General features: G+C 46.2%; 1 protein-coding gene across 2 annotated transcripts in view; it reads left to right on the top strand.

The window, feature by feature from the left end:
- The window catches only part of DPYS (dihydropyrimidinase), a 103,572-nt gene that overhangs the window by 41,850 nt on the left and 41,398 nt on the right, over positions 1-20,324 (top strand). For both annotated transcript variants that reach the window (XM_068237823.1, XM_068237822.1), the window contains exons 5-6: positions 16,383-16,539; positions 19,328-19,469. In XM_068237823.1, coding sequence (XP_068093924.1) covers positions 16,383-16,539; positions 19,328-19,469 — 299 coding nt within the window. The remainder of the gene's footprint in view (positions 1-16,382; positions 16,540-19,327; positions 19,470-20,324) is intronic.

The raw sequence follows: 20,324 nt of genomic DNA, 5'->3' as shown, positions 1-20,324 counted from the left end.
GTGCTGAATATCTGCCTAGTTTACACGCAGCGCTGTCCACGGTGCTGAATATCTGCCTAGTTTACACAGAGCGCTGTCCAGGGTGCTGAATATCTGCCTAGTTTACACACAGACCCCTGTCCAGGATGCTGAATATCATGGTCGCAATGGGATCATCCTGAATTATTGCTTCTACTGATGGCGAACACGGTACAACACTCTACTGCTACTAATTTACACACAGACCCCTGTCCAGGATGCTGAATATCTACCTAATTTACACACAGTGCTGTCCAGGGTGCTGGATATCTGCCTAGTTTACACACAGACCCCTGTCCAGGGTGTGGATATTTGCCTAGTTTACACACAGTGCTGTCCAGGGTGCTGAATATCTACCTAGTTTACACACAGCGCTGTCCAGGGTGCTGAATATCTACCTAGTTTACACACAGAGCTCTGTGCAGGGTGCTGAATATCTGCCTAGTTTACACACAGAGCTGTCCAGAGTGCTGAATATCTACCTAGTTTACACACAGCACAGTCCAGAGTGCTGAATATCTGCCTAGTTTACACACAGTGCTGTCCAGGGTGCTGAATATCTGCCTAGTTTACACACAGCGCTGTCCAGAGTGCTGAATATCTGCCTAGTTTACACACAGAGCTGTCCAGAGTGCTGAATATCTACCTAGTTTACACACAGCGCTGTCCAGGGTGCTGAATATCTACCTACCGTCTTTCCCCGAAAATAAGACAGTGTCTTATATTAATGATTGCTCTAAAAGATGTGCTAGGGCTTATTTTCAGGGATGTCTTATATTTCCTTTAGGAAGTGTCTCTCAGCAGAATATTTCCTGTTCCTTTGTACTGTGATTTTCATGGATTTGAAAGTATGCTACTGTACTGATCAGGCACCTGCCCGGTCTTCCCTGCACACAGCGGATAACCTTGCTGTGTGCTGGGATGACAGGATCAGTGCCCGATTGGCACTGTACCACTGTGTCCCCACTTACTGGCTGCCTCTTCCTCCTCTTTAACTTCCACTAGGGCTTATTTTCGGGGTAGGGCTTATATTTCAAGCATGCTCAAAATTCCAGCTAGGGCTTATTTTCAGGGTAAGTCTTACTTTCAGGGAAAGAGGGTAGTTTACACACAGAGCTGTCCAGGATGCTGAATATCATGGTCGCAATGGGATCATCCTGAATTATTGCTTCTACTGATGGCTAACATGGTACAACACTCTACTGCTACTAGTTTACACACAGACCCCTGTCCAGGATGCTGAATATCTACCTAGTTTACACTCACAGCGCTGTCCAGGGTGCTGAATATCTGCCTAGTTTACACACAGTGCTGTCCAGGGTGCTGAATATCTGCCTAGTTTACAGGCAGAGCGCTGTCCAGAGTGCTGAATATCTGCCTAGTTTACACACAGAGCTGTCCAGAGTGCTGAATATCTACCTAGTTTACACACAGCGCTGTCCAGGGTGCTGAATATCTACCTAGTTTACACACAGAGCTCTGTGCAGGGTGCTGAATATCTGCCTAGTTTACACACAGCACTTTCCAGGCATGCTGAATATCTACCTAGTGGTATCATCATACCATCATAAATGGTATTATCCTGACTTCTTGCAATATTAACGGTGCTCTTTTTTCCTTATCCCATTTCTTGTGATGAATATCTACCTAGTTTACACACAGACCGCTGTCCGGAGTGCTGAATATATTTATTGATTTTAACCAGGACCGGCTCTAGAATTTTACCCCCCCGGTAGTATAATTGCACCCAGGTAGCCTGGAGGGGATAGCAGCCAGGATGGGGGGCAGCGGAGACATCAGTGGGGAGGGGGGTCGGACCACCCCCTCACCTGGGTCCTCTCGTCCGTTCTCTCCTCCAGCTAATTGCGCAGCGGGCACACACGTCAGGCAGCGGGTGGGGAAGCAATTACTCACCTCTTCCTTCCGCGTTCCAGCATGCATGTCGCTTCCTGCAATCTCACTCAAGTGAGCGGCATTGAAGGAAGTGACGAGTGGTGCTACACACGCATAGAATACTCCCGGTTTGCGGGATTGTGATCAGGGTGCGCATGGCTTGGGTCCATGCATACACAGTAGCTAGAACAGCCAGCAGTGGCGACCCCCACAAAGCTGAAAGGTCCCCGAGATACAGCAGCTACTGTGCATGGACGCAAGCCGTGTGCACCCTGATCGCGTATGCATGCATAGGATGCTACCAGCTGCTGGACCACAATTAGGGTGCTTGGGTCCACGCATGTGCAGTAGCCGCCGCCTCTCGGCAACCCGTCAGCTTTGCAGGGGTCATCGCTGCTGCCCAGATGGAGCCATGAGGATGTAGTGGGCACATACAAGTCCAGGGGGCTGGAGGAAGCCCCAGATAAGTTAAAATCATTAATATTTTTTGCTTAAGTATTCCTTTAAGGTGTATTCACATGCACGACTCAGTCTTTAGCGAACCATGCATGCGCAGGACACCTATGGCGACAGGGGGGGGCACCTGTGGGACCAAGGAAAGGGATGCCGGGAGACCTCTTGGGCTACGGGGGGGGGGGAGGAGGAGGGGCTGGAGGAAGCACCAGGTAAGTCCAAACTTCAGGGTTTTTTTACTGCTCAGGATCCCATTAAGTATTTTGCTCATCTTCAATAATCCTCTTCTAAAATATGAAAATGGATATTAACAATACTGTATTATCAGACCATGATTCATAAGGTTTGGAGCCAGAGAAGCGCAATTAGTCGCTAGATTCTACACCGTTAGCAGATTGAAATACATGGCGGAGATCTAAGTGTTTTAAATCAATTGCGTTACACTTAATTTTCCTAATACAGATGAAGACAGTAACTTTCCCATCCATAACGTTGATAGATGAATGGTGAAGAGTATATTCCAAGCAAGTCAGCATTACTGAAATGTACAGTAATAATCTAGAAATGACTATCATTTGGCACCAGGGGACCTTTATTATAACCAGGAAAGCGCATTAAATGCAACCATAGACTTCAATAATGGATAAAAGGTACATTTTGGATACAAATGCATATACATACTTGAAAAAGTACTTGAAAAAGCAAAGTATACATTGCAGTTGCCATTTATTTTTTACCAATTTTTTTATTTCTTTTTTTTAATAAGTTTAATAGTAAAAAAAAAATACTTAAAGGGAACATTAAGTGAGTAGACGAATAAGAATATAGTAAAGGGCAGCGTACATTGATTTGTGTAGGCACTTACCGCAGTGTCTGCAGTTTTGTAATCACCCCCCCTGTACTCTGTAATCTGCCCCGTTTGCCTCCATTGACTTGTGCAGTTAGCGAGTCAAACCAGGAAGTAGAATCCTGACCTTCCTTGGTCCTAATGCCGATCTGCTGTGCACTTCAATCATACGTTACAGATTTCTTGTGGAAAAGGAGTAGAGTTGGGCCGAACCTCCGATTTTAGGTTCGCGAACCGGGTTCGCAAACTTCCGCGGAAGGTTCGGTTCGCGTTAAAGTTCGCGAACCGCAATAGACTTCAATGGGGATGCGAACTTTGAAAACAAAAAAAAATTATGCTGGCCACAAAAGTGATGGAAAAGATGTTTCAAGGGGTCTAACACCTGGAGGGGGGCATGGCGGAGTGGGATACACGCCAAAAGTCCCCGGGAAAAATCTGGATTTGACGCAAAGCAGCGTTTTAAGGGCAGAAATCACATTGAATGCTAAATGACAGGCCTAAAGTGCTTTAAAACATCTTGCATGTGTATACATCAATTAGGTAGTGTAATTAAGGTACTGCTTCACACTGACACACCAAACTCACTGTGTAACGCACCGCAAACAGCTGTTTGTGTAGTGACGGCAGTGGCGGGTTCACTGAACAGGCATACAGTGGTGGGTTCACAGAACAGGTATGCAGTGGCAGGTTCACTGAACAGGTATGCAGTGGCGGGTTCACTGAACAGGTATGCAGTGGTGGGTTCACAGAACAGGTATGCAGTGGTGGGTTCACAGTACAGGTATGCAGTGGTGGGTTCTCAGAACAGGTATGCAGTGGCAGGTTCACAGAACAGGTATGCAGTGGTGGGTTCACAGAACAGGTATGCAGTGGTGGGTTCACAGTACAGGTATGCAGTGGTGGGTTCACAGAACAGGTATGCAGTGGTGGGTTCACAGAACAGGTATGCAGTGGTGGGTTCACAGAACAGGTATGCAGTGGTGGGTTCACAGAACAGGTATGCAGTGGTGGGTTCACAGAACAGGTATGCAGTGGCAGGTTCACTTAACAGAACAGGTATGCAGTGGTGGGTTCACAGAACAGGTATGCAGTGGCAGGTTCACTGAACAGAACAGGTATGCAGCCAGGAACAAGCTAAGCCTAACTAATCTTTCCCTATGAGAGACAGTCTGCAGCAGCTCGCCCTACTCTCACTAACGCAGGCACACGAGTGAGCGTAATGGCCGCCGCTGCATGCCTTTTATAAGGGGGGGAGTGGCTCCAGGGGCTAGTGTAGCCTAATTGGCTACACTGGGCCTGCTGACTGTGATGTAGAGGGTCAAAGTTGACCCTCATGGTGCATTATGGGGCGAACCGAACTTCCGCAAAAGTTCGCCTGCGGGACGCGATCGCGAACCACTGAAGTTCGCATGGAACCGTTCGCAGGCGAACCGTTCGGCCCAACTCTAAAAAGGAGGTGTTGGCTACTGTTTGGGATGAAGTTTTTCCTCAAAAGTTCCTCTTTAAAGAGAAACCATGACCAAGGATTGAACTTCATTCCAATCGGTAGCTGATACCCCCTTTCCCATGAGAAATCTTTTCCTTTTCTCAAATGGATCAGGGGGGTCTGTATGACTGATATTGTGGTGAAACCCCTCCCACAGAGTGATGTCAGGACCATGGTTCTGACATCACTCTGTGGGAGCCTTGTTGCATTGTGGGAAACAGCTGTTTCCAACTGCCAAAAAAGTAAGCAGCAGCTACTTCCACTGACATCGCCTTCCAGCAGTAAAAATGTCAGAATGTAAATCAGGGAGGGAGAGGAAAGATTTTACAATGGGCAAACACTGACTAAATCATTTATACATAATTATTGTAAAAATTAAGCACTTTTGTTCATTATGTTATTTTCACTGGAGGTCCTCTTTAAATGACCACTAATGTGAAAAAGTGTAACATATGAAATACACACATACCCTCTTTCCATGAAATTAAGACATCCCCTGAAAGCAAGCCCTAGCAGGAATTTTGAGCATACTCAAAATATAAGCCCTAAAAGAAGCCCTAGCTGCAGTAAGGGGAAAAAGTACGGCAACTTGTGTTTCTACTGGAGCCGATGATCTCGCAGGCAGGACCAAGGCTCCATCATTGGGCCAATCACTGCACTAGCTGCTTATCAGCGAGTACAGTGATTGGCCCAATAACGGAGCCATGGTGCCACCTGCAAGACCATTGGCTCCAGTAGAAACACAAGTTGCCGTACTTCTTCCTCATAGGCTGAAGATCGGGGACACAGTGGCATGGAGCTGGGGGAAAGAAAAGGAAGCAGGGGAAAAATCGGAGGACATGGGGAACAGTGCAGCATGGAGCTGTGGGTAAGAGGAGGATGCAGGGAGACATCGGAGGACACAGGAGACATTGGAGGTGGATCCAGCAGAGGAAGAGGCGGCACATAATGACATGCCTCTGGGTCTCATATTGGGGTGTCCTGTGCCCCCCCTGTAAAAAGTGCCTGGCTAGCAACAGTCTACTTGTCGCTAGCTGTCTATTTAACTTCTGTATGTCATTCAATGCGCGCTCCCCCGCCTCTGTCCCTGCTGCTTCCCGCCTCCTGTGAGCTTCCTCCAATCGGAAGCTAAGTTGATTTTTGCTTTAAAGTGTACCTGAAGTGAAAATTAACTGATGAGATAAACAATTGTATTTATCCTCCTGCTCCTAAAAAAAACACCCCATGGTTTTATTTTATATTTAAACTTTTACCAAGTAGATTGAATGTTTTGTTGTCTCTGCTCAGTGGCAGCCTAGTAAGTGTCCGTAAATGAAAATACATGAACTGTTGACTTTTTCTATCTCTCCCTGCCTTCAGAAGTTGTATTCTGCCAGGTAAACTTTTATGGCTGTACTTTGCTTATCGGTGATGTTTACTATATTCCCAGTGTAAGGTACCGACAAGATTAAAGCTGTCACTTGCATGCCTAGAAATTAACTGTTTCAGGCATCAAAATAAAACCAGCAAAACAACCTGTTTATTAATATGTTTTTCACTTTACATGCACATGTTTATCTCATCATGTCACATGTCCCCTTGGGTACACTTTAAATCTGCTGTTTCGTCTGTAACCTGGCATCCATCCCATTTCTAAGAAACACAGCAGCATGTTGTTTTTGTGGTGTTGGGTACAATGTGCAGCATTGCACAGTTGACAGTTGAGCATCTTCCAGCAGAGGGCAGCACCGAGGTTATCTGGATAATAACAGTAAAAACTGTTAAATAAAATCTTGCAAAGGAAGTGCATGAGTATTTCTCTGTATAATTTACAGATAAGGATTGCTACTTGCCTTGCCAGATCTGTACATTAAATTTACTGTTCACTCCAAGAGAGAAAAATACATTATATAATTTAACCACTTCTCTTCCAGACGTTGTTTTTAGTAGACCATTTATTCCATTTATCACAAAACTTAAATTATGTATCTGGTGCAATATATGGTAATTATAGATGATTTTGAAATCTGCACTATGGCCCCTGTGCCTTTCTATAGGGCCCACTGTGCCCCCTTATTGTGGCAGTCCCTACTGTATTCCCTGGTAGTCTGGTGGCCCCCTCTCCCCTATATAGAGTTTCCTAGTGGGTCCCCCTCCTTAATATAACTTGCATATTTCCCTGGTAGTCTTGTGGTCTTCCTTCCCCTCATATACATTTTCATGGTGATCTTGTGGTCCTCCCTCCCTTATAGATTTCCCTGGTAGTCTAGTGGTATCCCCTCCCCCTTATATGGGCATCCCTGATGGTGTATTGGCCCCCTTCCTGTTTATATACTTCCCCTGGTAGTGCAGAGTTCCCCAACCCTGCCATCAAGTTCCACCAACAGTGCATGTTTTACAGGAAACCGCAAACTTTCAAAGGTAGCGTGATTAGTGTCTCAGCAGAGCTGATAAACTACCTTTGTGGATAGGTTGAGGGACACTGGTGTGGTGCGACGCAATTCAATTTTATATTTTGAGCATAAACCATTTTTTATTGACCATTTTTGTAATGTGGGACTGAACAGCAATTTATATTCTGTCCAAACTCCTCCTCCTGCCCTATTCAAATACAGGACTGATCCTTGTCGCACCCTCTGTGTTGCAGCTGTGTGACCTGTTTCACTATTGTGAAAAAAAGTAGTCAGTTAAAATCTGACAGAAGCGACAGGTTTTGGGACAGTCCATCTCCTTATGGGGGATTTTCAGGGTTTTCTTTCTTTTCAACAGCATTTCCTAAACAGCCTAAAGTCTAAAGGTGGCCACTAACGGTCCAATTTCTAGTGAAAAATCGTTCGAGCGATCAGAAATTCTGATCAGATTGGTTGTAAATAATCTCCTTTGGTGGACACAATCGATTATGAATGAGTGAAAAAAATGTCGCCCGAATGAATTTTCATTGAACCAAAATTTGGATTTTCTTGTTGGTTGTGATAGATAGGAAGTAAAGATTGGTTCGTTGATGGTGTAGTGAACGATTTATTACAATATTTCACTTCCGATCAGAATTTCTGATCGCTCGAACGATTTTTCGCTAGAAATTGGACCATTAGTGGCTACCTTAAAGAGACTCCGTAACAAAAATTGCATCCTGTTTTTTATCATCCTACAAGTTCCAAAAGCTATTCTAATGTGTTCTGGCTTACTGCAGCACTTTGTACTATCACAGTCTCTGTAATAAATCAACTTATCTCTCTCTTGTCAGACTTGTCAGCCTGTGTCTGGAAGGCTGCCAAGTTCTTCAGTGTTGTGGTTCTGCTATGAACTCCCCCTTCCAGGCCCCTCTATGCACACTGCCTGTGTGTTATTTAGATTAGAGCAGCTTCTCTCTTCTCTCTTATCTTTTACAAGCTGGATAAATCGTCCTCTGAGCTGGCTGGGCTTTCACATAGTGAGGAATTACAGACAAGGGCAAAGCTGTTTGCAGGAAGAAAAGAGCAGCCTGAAACTTCAGTGCATGAGAGATGCAGAGGGAAAGAAACACACAAATGATCTCTTGAGATTCAAAAGGAAGGCTGTATACAGCCTGCTTGTGTATGGATGTATTTTCTATGTGTGGACATACTGTACACCAACCTACTTCCTGTTTTGGTGGCCATTTTGTTTGTTTATAAACAAACTTTTTAAAACTGTTTTTAACCACTTTTAATGCGGCGGGGAGCGGCGAAATTGTGACAGAGGGTAATAGGAGATGTCCCCTAACGCACTGGTATGTTTACTTTTGTGTGATTTTAACAATACAGATTCTCTTTAAGGGTCTGGCTGGCTGGTATGTTACTATTTTGGCAGTTAAACTGCTGTTCAGGAAATGCTGTTGAAAACAAAACCCTGACAATCCCCTATGAGGAGATGGACTGGCCCAAAACATGTCAGTTCTGTCAGATTTTAAGGCCCAGTGCACACCAAACCGCTAACAGATCCTCAAAACGCTAGAGGTTTTTGGAGAAGATTTCAGAGCAATTCTAGGCATGTTTAGAGACGTTTTCTAAACATGCCTAGCGGTTTTTGGAGCAATTTTGTGTAGCAGATTACAAATATTGTTACAGTGAAGCTGTTACTGAACGCCTGGAAAACAGCTCTGATCTAGCATTTTCCAGAGCGGTTTGAGCTTTTCCTATACTTTACATTGAGGCAGAAACGCATCTGCAAACCGCAAAAGTGCTGCAGGAGCCACGTTTGCGGTTTGCTAAAAACCTCAGACCGCTGGTGTGCACTATCTCATTGAGATACATTAGCCAAGCGTTTTCACAGGCGGAAGCGGTTTGGAAAACGCTACAAAAACCGCTCCAGGCCTAACTGCCTACTTTTTTGGCAATAGTGGTCCTTTATGTCTAACCATCAGTTACTGTATATTTCCGCCTTCCTTAGTGTGCACTAAAACATTAACCCTTGCCATACCTTGTCCACTGTGTTTACTCAAAGTTTAAAGCCAAGCCAATATGAACTTAAAGTGAACCTAAACTCAATAAAAAAAGGCTGCTTAAAGAGAACCAGAAACAAAACACATAATAGATTTATACATACCTGGGGCTTCCTCCAGCCCAATAAGCCTGAATCGCTCCCACGCCGCCATCCTCTGCCACCTCTAGCGCCGGTACCGGGTCCCGTCACTTCAGCCAGTCAGGGCCAGTCGATGCAAGCGCACTGCGCTCCCTCCGTACTGCACAGGCGCATGCGTAAACCAGGTGATGGAGGGAGTCCCTGCGGATGCGTACAACTGGCCACGTCCGGCGGAAGTGACGGAACTCGGTACTGGCAATAGAGGCGGCGGAGGGCGGCTGTGTGAGAGTGATCCATGCTGATGGGGCTGGAGGAAGTCCCAGGTATGTATAAATCTATTATGTGAGTCCCACGCCATCCGTCTACATTTTTTAGCCACGATCAGCCTTGTAACTTGCTTAGTTGTGTCAGTCTCGGTCTACTGCACATGTGCGGGGCTTCTACTGGCCCCCTGCAACCACCCTGTGCCCACGCCGGGACAAACCAATCCTCCGGTTCCTTGCAGAGACCCAGTTTTGTTTTCGCAGACTCAGCCCACTGTGCCTGTGCAGCCATGGCGGTGCATGTCCTCGATCACACTTCTGGCTCCTAGTGATAGGAGCATAATCGAGGACTTGCGCGGCCAGGGCCAGGCAGGCACAGTGGCAGGCACAGTGGCCATCGACTAATTATGTTGCCGAAAACTAAACTTCGTCGCTGCGAAGGACCAAAGGATCGCTTTGTCCCGGCGCAGGCACAGGGCGGCTGCAGGGGACGGTAGAAGCACCAGGTAAGTTAAAGTAAGTTAAACTGCCTTTTTTGATCGAGTTTAGGCTCACGTTAAAAAAAAATGTTAGATTATGACCACTGTAGAGGGAAGCTGTAGATAAGGTATAATGCTCCGCTGTTTCATCATATTTCTTCCTAAAGCAATACATAAGTTAAATAAATAAATAAATAAAAAATAAGAATAACACAAACACTCCACATTCCCTTTAGGCGAGACAAAACAGCAAAAGACTATTGCTGATTCTGAAAGTCAACATGAAGAATAATAGAATTTTGCCCAGTAATCGTCTTTTTATCGAGATTTTCCACGCACTTCGTCAGATCTTCCTCTCCATATTTTATCAGCCGCGCAGCGATATAACGGCTCGCTCTCCGGTATCTGGAAAGGCTTCATTAAGTTTAGGAGGTCCTCTCTTTTGGGAGGCATGTCAGCTGAAGATTTATTGTGCGCTGGTAACAAAGCTGCGATTTCAGCATTAAGCATCTGGCATTATTCGCTTTTTTTTTTCTTTCTTTTTGTCACCATGGGAGCAAATGCTGACATTTCTTTTCAAATGCAATTTTAATATCAGGGATGGTGAGGGAGAGATACTGGCCTGACAGGTAGGCAGGCAGAACTAAATGCCACCCGCCCCCCCACCGCCAACACCCAAAGAACAAACACCCAAATTGAGCAAAGCAAATGTTTATAGCAATCAGGGTTATGAGTGGATGTCACCAGTGTACAAATGCAATGTGCTGGCCAGAATACCTGTTTCATGGGCCAAGAGTTCCTGCCACTGCAGTACAGCTTGCTTACTTTCAGGATTTAGCTGGTGAGCGGGTCAGTCAGGTGTGACCATGTGATACACAGCAGGAAGAATACTGAATGCCAGTGTAATGCCTGGCAGATCTCTTGTTTTCCTTCAGTCACAATAACTCCAATCTAGTGCCGTAGCTCTGAGCTCGGCCCACGGTCTTCACCTATAGACAAGCCCCCGCTTGAACAGTTCAATGAATATGTCTCCTGACTTCGGTAGCCCCCAGGTCTTAATGTGCAAGGTATAGTGGCTGAGGCCAGGAAAACCACCAGAGCAAGCAAGACTATGCAGCTGGGCGATATTAGGTAATAGAATGGAATGCCCTTGTGGAGGAGATTACACAGATCACACCACGAGCTATGAACAAGGGAGCATGATTGCTAAGAGCGACCGCAGCTCTGAGCTTCCGATAACCGACACAATAAACAAGACACAATGGTTGCTCAGTGCAGCCGCAGCACTGAGCATCTGGTGTCCACCACACTGAGTAACAAGGACAGACAACAGACAGTCAGAAGAAATGCTTACCAGCTTAAAGGGATACTTAAGTCAAATAAAAAAAATTAGTTTTACTCACCTGGGGCTTCCCTCAGCCCCCTGCAGCTGTCTGGTGCCCTCGCAGCCTCGCTCTGATCCTCCTGTCCCCGCCGGCGGCTGCTTCCGGTTTCGGCGACAGCCGCCGACAGGCTGGGAACGCGAGTGATTCTTCGCGTTCCCAGCCACAATAGCACCCTCTATGCTGTTATTGTGGCCTTCTTACAAGGTCAGACAAGACAAACAGGAAGGTACGCAAGTAATAGCAACCGCAGCTATGGTTACATTCACAGGAACAGAGCTAGCAGTAATACTACCATTCACCAACATGGTGAAGGCAGTCTCCAAGCTATTAGGATAGGAAGACTTCATTGTACCCCCGTGGGTGCAGTGAACGTCCAAGCAGGCAAAGCAAGGTAACGCAATAATATTCAAACTTCACACAAGGAACCCAGCAGTCAAAGGCAAAGCTGAACGCTATGATGGGCAAGGTGTGAGAGGAGGAGCAGGCTTTTCTATGGACATCAGCCAATGAGAGCAGACATGCAAATTCCCACACAGCTGAATGATAATCACTCAATCCTGTGTTAGGATGATTGAAGGCTGCAAGCTGACTGTGAATGGAAAGGACTCTCATTACAAATGCATGCCAAATTATGCAATAACATGCATGTAAGAAATCCAGAGCTGTCTGGCTACAGTATGCAGCAAGCCCTAGGTGGATTCATGACAACATCCTGAGCTACACTGAACTGAGTGATTGCAGATGGCAATGAGACTTATAGCGAATGCAATCAAAACTAAGCAACCAAATGTAAGCAGAGAAATCAAAACTGCTTGGTTGCAGCTCCACTGCAACCGACAGGACATACTACAATAGGGATCCTTACAGCCAGACTACATTTCCCAGCATTCATGCATCACAGAAGAAACTATGTGTCTGCGTGAGAAAGCAGGAGTTTATAGTTCATGTGAGGTAGGTTGTGAAGAATTTTGAGAAGTCAGCTTTGCTGAAAGGAAATGACAGGACAGAGAGACATGGATGGGTGCACAGCAGGGGGCTGAGGGCTGTACCACACACTAGAAATCGCAAAACGTTATCGAAATCACAAGCGTATCGTGTAAGCGCTTTGCAGGTGATTGCAACTGAGATTGCTTGCAAATTGTAAAGAGTGTCAGCGATTTGCAATTAGCGTTTCTCAATTTGATTGGTGGATTCAAATGCACTGTGCTTCTGGGTAGTTTCAGCTCTTTAAAATCACATGCAAATCACTTCCATTTACGATTTGTGCACGCTTTGCCTGAGACTGCCATTTTCAAAATCGCAATTGCTCTAGTTGGCTCACCTCCATACACTTTCATTAGCAAAGCATTTTTAACCAGTTCACCCCCAAGCGTCTTTATCCTAACGGACCAGAGCAATTTTCAGTTGTCAGCGCTCCTCCCTTTTATTCCCTAATAACTTTATTACTACTTATCACAAGAAAATGATCTATACCTCGTTTTTTTCGCCACCAATTAGGCTTTCTGTGGATAGTACATTTTGCTAAGAATTTTTTTATTCTAAATGCATTTTAATGAGAAAAACAGAAAAAAAAGAAAAAAGTCATTATTTCTCAGTGTTCAGCCATTATAGTTTTAAAATTAAACATTCTCCTGTGGATAAAACAAACACGTTTTATTTGCCCAGTGGTCCCGATAATTAAACCGTTTAAATTATGTCCCTACCACAATGTATGGCGACAGTGTATTATTTTGAAATATAAGTGGTTATTTTTCTGTTTGTTCTGGCCATAATTACAAGCCCCTATGTAATAAATTAAAATTAATTTTCCCCCATAAAATATAGAATAAAAAAAGCTGAGTCCCTAAGGCAACTATTTATTTATTTTTTTTAAGCGGATTTTTTTTTTACAAGTGGTTTTTTTTTGGGGGGGGGGGGAGGGTTGGAAGTGTAATTTTATTAATGATGTGTATATACTTGAAAATGTATGTATTTTGTAGGTGTAATATACTTTTTGGCCACAAGATGGCGCTAGTGAACACTCATAGGACGTGTTCACTTTTTTTTTTTTTTTTTTACACTTTATTAAACTGTTACATTTCCTGTTTATGTGAATGGACGTAGCCGCTGTTCGCGGTCACGTCCATTCACTCCAGGCACTGCGATTGGGTAGAGGACCGTTCGGTCTTCTTCCCCAATCACCCAGCACGGGATCCCGACGGTAATGGCGGCGGTAGCGGCACGCACACAGCGGTAGCAGCGGCGGGAATGCGCGACGTATTAAAACGTCATGTTGCCGTTAATAGCGGTAAGCATGACGTTTTAATACGATAGGTTGTCGGTAAATGGTTAAAAGCATCTGTGATTCTCAAGACTCCAAAATCGCGGTGGCACGCCCCAGGCCCAAGGCTGCTTTTCTACTTGTCCAGCGGACAATCAGGGCTAATTCACACTGGGAGATTTTTAAGCGATTTGCTGATCACTGGAGATCAGCAAAATGCTAATGCAAGTCAATGGTAGTGTTCACACTGTAGTGATTGCCAGTGATTAGTGATTTGCTGATGGTGCATGCTGCATTTTTGGAGCGATTGCATTTCAATGTTACAAAACGCAATCACTCCTAAACAGCTTTCCTGTACAGTGAAAAAACTGCTTTTTGCTGATCGCCGGCGATCAGCAAAACTATACCTAAACCAGTTTGAACTAGCCTTCACAACTGCACGACGATTTACATGTAAATTACAGGCAGTGCTTCTTTTCCATAAGCTTGATTCATTTTCGCCCAAATCACAATCCCCGGCCTGCACAATTTTGCGATCATGTTTCCTTCCCGACGGCTGCAAGGCACAATCGCCACAAGTGGAAATGGCAGGTTGGGTGATCCAAAACGCATCACGATATCGCTTCCAATCGCGCTGCCAAGTGTAAAAGCATTCTAACAAAGCTTCACAAGGGAGTTTTTGTAAAGTTTATAATTTACATCGATTGAATGTTGCTTTTTCAATTTTGGGTTAATCGGGCTGTAAAGGCCCTTTTCCAATAGCAATCGCTAGCGCTTGTGCTAAACGCTAACGATTGTAATTCAGCAAGTCCCAAATTTTTTTCCGCTTTTGCGATCGCGATTTTGCTATGCAATGCACCGCATAGCAAAATCGCGGTAAAAATCGCTCCGAGGCGCGATCGCACTTTGTTAAAAATCAAATCGCGGTAGTGGAAAATACCTCCCATGATTCTTATGTTATTTAGCAAACCCTAGCGATTAAAAAAATCTATAGCGATTTGCGATTCAGCATCGCAAACGCTCACAGTGGAAAAGTGCCCTAAAGGTGAATACTGAGCATACATTTAGAGATAAAGGGCCACTGCACTAAACTCCGTTATTGATACTAGCACTAGGGCCGGAGCTACCATAGGAAAAAATGGGCAATTGCCCCAGAGCCTGTAGGGGCCCCAAGGTGTCCCTCTCCCATCTTAACTGTTGCTCCCCAGGGACTCTGCAGAGTCTGTTAAGTTGTGAGGTGATTGAGGAAGGGTCAGCAGCCAGCTCAGGGGCCCAGGAGGGAAATTTGGCTGCAACAAAGGGCCTCTAATTGGTCAGGGGGTGTCTGTTGGGGGCCCCCAGGCTACTTTTGCCCTGGGGCCCAATTGTTACTTGAACCGGCCCTGGCTAGCACAGGGGGAGCACTGGCCATTAACCCTTAGTGCAACATACGTTACTGCGGTCCAGCAGGATCTGTAAAGTTATGAGGTCCTTGGCTGGTGAACTTGGGGCTTTAGTTCTCATTTTTGGATCCCTCAATGTATCCAGTTGCCCATTAGCTGGCTCCACCAGGGGCATAACTAGAGGGGAGCAGCCCCTGCGATCACAGAGAGGCCCAGAGCTGTGGGGGCCCCAAATACTGACCTCCTTCCTCCAATACAGGGGTCTATACTGCAGATCAGGTGTTTTTGTGGCTACTCTTGTTATGGGTGTGAAGATCAGGATGGCCACACTTGTCTTAGTTATGACCCTTGTGAGATGGACCCCAGGCTGTGAGGGGCACCAAGGGAAGGCAAAGGAAAGGGTCCCCATCAAAGTTTCTCTGGGGGGCCCATAAATTGTAGTTATGCTACTGGGCTCCACTATTGTGTATTTTCATTATTTTTATATGCCTGACTCATTCTTCCTGTGACACCTTATCTGATTTCTTTTGCTCGTTTAACTTCTTCTGACCTTATTTATAGTTTGTAACTTCTTTATTGTACTCCTTCATTGTGTTGTTTCCATATGCAGCCCCTTTCCGACCCACAAAATCTCTTATGTCATTCTCACCAGGGTTACTATCTGTTGCTGTTCAGGGCCGGCGCTACCATACAGGCAAAGGGGGCCGCCTCAGAGCCTGTAGGGGCCTCCCAAGGTGCTTCCCCACCCCCCCCCCCAACTAAGTAGTTGCTCTCTTGTGCACCTGAAGAGTCTTTGGCAGAGCAGCGTCTCACCCGTTCCAGCGGATGAACAACTCTGTGGCTTCGTGCATTCCGGTCTCCATCCACCGCTGGCTGCATCTTCCCTGTGACTGGCAGCATGCTATTACGTAATAACATATGCTGGGTCATGGAGATGAGGCACCCCTGTGAGGGTGATATCGGGGAGTGCACGGAGCCATGGACTGGCAGAGGAGTGTGCCCACCAGCACAGGTGAGACACTACTCTGCCAAAGACTCTGCAGGGCGCAACAGTTAAGATTGGGTGGCGCAGCAGCCACCTCGGGCCCTGGGGGGAAATTTGCCTGCAACAAAGAGACCCTCATGACACTTTCTGGTTTCGGGGTGTCTGTCAGGGGAGCCCTATTGTTACTAGAAACGGTCCTGTTGCTGTTTCTAAGTTGTTGGAATTGTGTCTAATAAAACATTTCTGATAAAAAGAATTTTTTAAAAAATCATACCCGACTGCAAACCAAAACAAGAAGATAATTTTTAAGAAAATTAGCTTTCTGTCTTGTATACCACCGATGAAGCCGCGTCATCACAGCGCTACTTGTAGGTGGTGTTTTTAACTTTCTATTTAACTTTCCTTCCTGTTAGGTAAAGTGGTATTTGGAGAACCGATTGCTGCTTGTCTTGGGACTGACGGCACAAATTACTGGCACAAGGACTGGTGTCATGCTGCAGCACACGTGATGGGACCACCACTTCGCCCAGACCCTACTACTCCAAAGTATCTCATGCAGCTGCTGGCTAAGTGAGTATAGGGCCTAGGCAATCACTGTCTGGTTGTTACAGAAAACTGATCCTCTCTTTTAGGCCCCTTGCACACTTATACACTGCGCCTCCCTGCGTTAGGCTTCCCCCACATTTTCCTGCCGCAAAGGCAATGCAAGTCTATGGAGAACCTAAACTGAAAAAAAGTTTCACACTTTCGGCAGTGCGTATGGTGTGCGATCAGCAAGAACATCACAAGTGCATAGACAGCACTTCTGATGTTCAGACTATGCACGCTGCACAGCACTGCAATGAACTATAGCACTGCTGCATTCATTTTTGGCAAAGCGCATCACTGATCCCAATCACTGTAATGAATGGGAATCAGCAGCACAACGCACAGCAATGCGCCATTTGCGATCGGGTACGCTTGCTTCCCAAACACACGGACATATGCATTGCCTAATGTGAACGAGGCCTTACTTGGTGCTTCTACCAGCCCCCTCCAGCCGCCCTTTTGCTCAACGATCCCCCTGTCCCCCGCAGCGGCTAAGTTTTGTTTTAGAGTGACTGGCCAGTCGATGGCCACTGCAACTGCGCAGCCCTGGCGGCGCACGTCCTCGATCACACTTCTGTCACTGGTAGCGTCCTGTGCATGCGCAGTACTAGAAAATCTGTGGCCATCGACTGGCCAGTCACTCTAAAATGAAACTTAGCTGCTGCGGCGGACAGGAGGATCGTTGAGTGATGACACAGGCACAGGGCGGCTGCAGGGGGCTGCTTTTGAAGCTGATTAGATACACTTTCATGCAGGGGCATAACTAGAAACAGGGGTGTCTCTAGCCATTTTGTCACTCCAGGCGAGAAAACCTGTGGCGCCCCCACCCCCCTCCTTGGCACCTCCAATGAGAATAATCGTAATGCGTCAGCATTTCACCAGAAAACAATCGTGATGCAGCACCGTTTCATCAGAAAATACACGTATTGCGGCACTGTTTCACCAGAAAATAATCGTAATGTGGGAAACATTTCAACAGAAAACAATTGTACTGCGGCAGTGGTTCACCAGAATATAAACGTATTGCGGTAACGTTTCACCAGAAAACAATGATAATGCGGCAACGGTTCACCAGAAAATACACGTATTGCGGCACTGTTTCACCAGAAAATAATCGTACTGCAACAGCGCTTTAACAGAAAATACACGTATTGCAGCACTGTTTCACCAGAAAATACACACTGTACATACACACACTATACATACACATCCACTGTACATACACTATATATACACATCCACTGTACATACACTATACATACACACATGCACCCACTGTACATACATGCATACACACACTCTGTATATACACGCATGTACACACTATACACACACGCATGCACACACTATACACACTGTACATACACGGATGCACACATGGTACATACACACATGCATAAATATACACTGTACATATACACATTCATAAAGACTGTACATACACTGTATATATGTATATAAACACACACTGACTGTACACACGAACGGACACACACACTATACACAACACACAGACACACATACACACACACACACACTATACTCAACGCACACACGCACACACACCTAAGAGGGAAAGAAAAAAAACACGTGTTCACCACCCTTTGTAGCTGTCTGTCGTCGGCTGAAGCTGAAGGACCACAAGACTGGAGGGTGGATCTGTGCAGTGTAGCGCAGCCGGCGGTGGCACTGGTCCCTGGTGCATGTGACCGGCGGGGGGCGGAGTTAGGGGCGGTGGCTGCACGCGTATAAACAAACTAGCGTGCAGCCGCTCGCTCTGCACTGAGAAGGAGAGGGGGCGGACTATTAGGCAGCGGCACCGCACGTATAGCTAACTAGCGTGCGGCTGCTCGCTCTGAAGGGAGAGGGAGGGAGGGGGGCGGACCAGTAGGCGGCACAGGCTGAGCTGCCTGTCACAGCCAGCCCGCCGCCGTCCTGATAGCGAAAAATAAATAAATAAATAAACACACACTGCGGCGAGTGAGCGCCCACGGCCACCCACGGCGCCCCAGGCCAAAATTTATAGTTGCCTGATGACAGAGACGGCTGTGACTAGAAATCACTGGGCCCCCTGTGAAAATTTGGGGCCCACTCAGGGCCATTTTGGGGGTCCGGAGGGGTCGCAGCATGGGGGGAATGCATTGGCCACCTACATCGGCGGCAAGGGGGGCCACTCCCCCCCTCTCCTTGGGCTCTCCCCTCACCGCTCCCCCTTCAGCTTTAATAGGTGGCAGCAGGGGCAGGCAGGAACACAGGCATACCTCCATGTGTTCCATCGTGGAGGTTCAATCTCTAAGTGCCACACGCTACTTCCTGATAAACAGGAAGTCCCTGTCTGTCGCTGCTGCTAGGAAGGGGAGGAGTGGCCCCCCTCCCCACCGATGTAGGTGGCCAATGCTCTCCCCCCATGCTGGCCCTGGGACAACCCCCACCCCCCGCAGCTGCATTGCTTGCAGCCCTTATTGTTACGCCACTACTTTCACGTAAAGTAAGTTCATTTTGTTTTCATGGTGGAATAACGAAAACATTTGTTAAAGTTCCTCTACATGAGGTTCCCATTTCATCCCAACTGTTAACCACACACAGACACTGGAACCGCCACAAGTCCCAGCAAAGATGTCAAACCGGGACTTCTGTTCAGTTCCCCATTTGCTATCAACCACAGAATTGTAGGTACTTTTAGATCTGCATGGTTGGAATAAGCACTTGTAAAATACATAAATATATACACTTTTCCTTGAATGTCTCTGATTTGTTATTTATCTCCCAGTGATGACCTGAGTGTGACGGGAACAGATAACTGTACGTTCAGCACAAACCAGAAAGCACTTGGAAAAGATGACTTCACCAAGATTCCTAATGGAGTGAACGGGGTAGAGGACAGGATGTCGGTAATCTGGGAGAAAGGAGTGGTAAGAGATGACCTGCTGGCAGCGGTGCCTCAGTCTTCTGTAAAAGCACACTTCCTGGGGGTGGAAACATTAGACCTGGATAGTGAGATAAGGGGGTTAGGGCCCATTCAAACTGGATTGATTTGCAGGTATTTACAGCTGTTTCTCGAATCGCCAGCAATTACTAGTGCTTTGAAAAGCGCTAGTGTAATTAAAAGTATATGCCAGTGATCTCACTGCAGTGATAGCCGGCAATTCACGATTTTCGGTAAACGAAAACACAGCACTTTTTCACAATTGCGATTAAAATGTTGAAAAAATGGAAATCGGGGTCGCTCCAAAATTTTCTAAATTGTCCAGTCAAATATACACAAAAAAATGTGAAAAAAATCCCTTTCACAAAATGCTAATGCCTTTGACAACAAAGGAAACCCTGAAAATCCCCCATGACGAGATGGACTAGTCCAAAACCTGTTGGTTCTGGCAGATTTTAACTGCTTCCTTTTTCACTGGAGTGATCCTTTAAGGTGGCCATACATCAAGTGACTTGGTGGCCAGTCGATCTTCTGATTCAATTATTATAATCGAATCGGATGAAAATAGGTGTTGCCAAGTGCATGCCCGATTGACTATGCAACCTATTTCCGGCCGACTTGCTCGATTGGGTACGCGGCAGTAATGGCGAGCAATATAGTGATGAACAACGAACGCGAGGAAACCCCCGACCTTGTCACCCTAATGTGCAATGTACTCCCCAGTGCACCATACATTACCGGTCTGTGGCCGTCACTTGTCCTCCATTGGCTCCGGGCGCAGTCCTTGGTCCATTTGCCGGCAACCAAGTGGGGCACGTGTATGGATGAAGGGCGGAGGCAG

The sequence above is a fragment of the Hyperolius riggenbachi genome, chromosome 5 (assembly GCF_040937935.1).
Source record: "Hyperolius riggenbachi isolate aHypRig1 chromosome 5, aHypRig1.pri, whole genome shotgun sequence".
In the NCBI taxonomy this organism is placed as follows: Eukaryota; Metazoa; Chordata; class Amphibia; order Anura; family Hyperoliidae; genus Hyperolius; species Hyperolius riggenbachi.
Note: the sequence above shows the minus strand (reverse complement) of the source record. Positions and strands in the feature narration are given on the sequence as shown.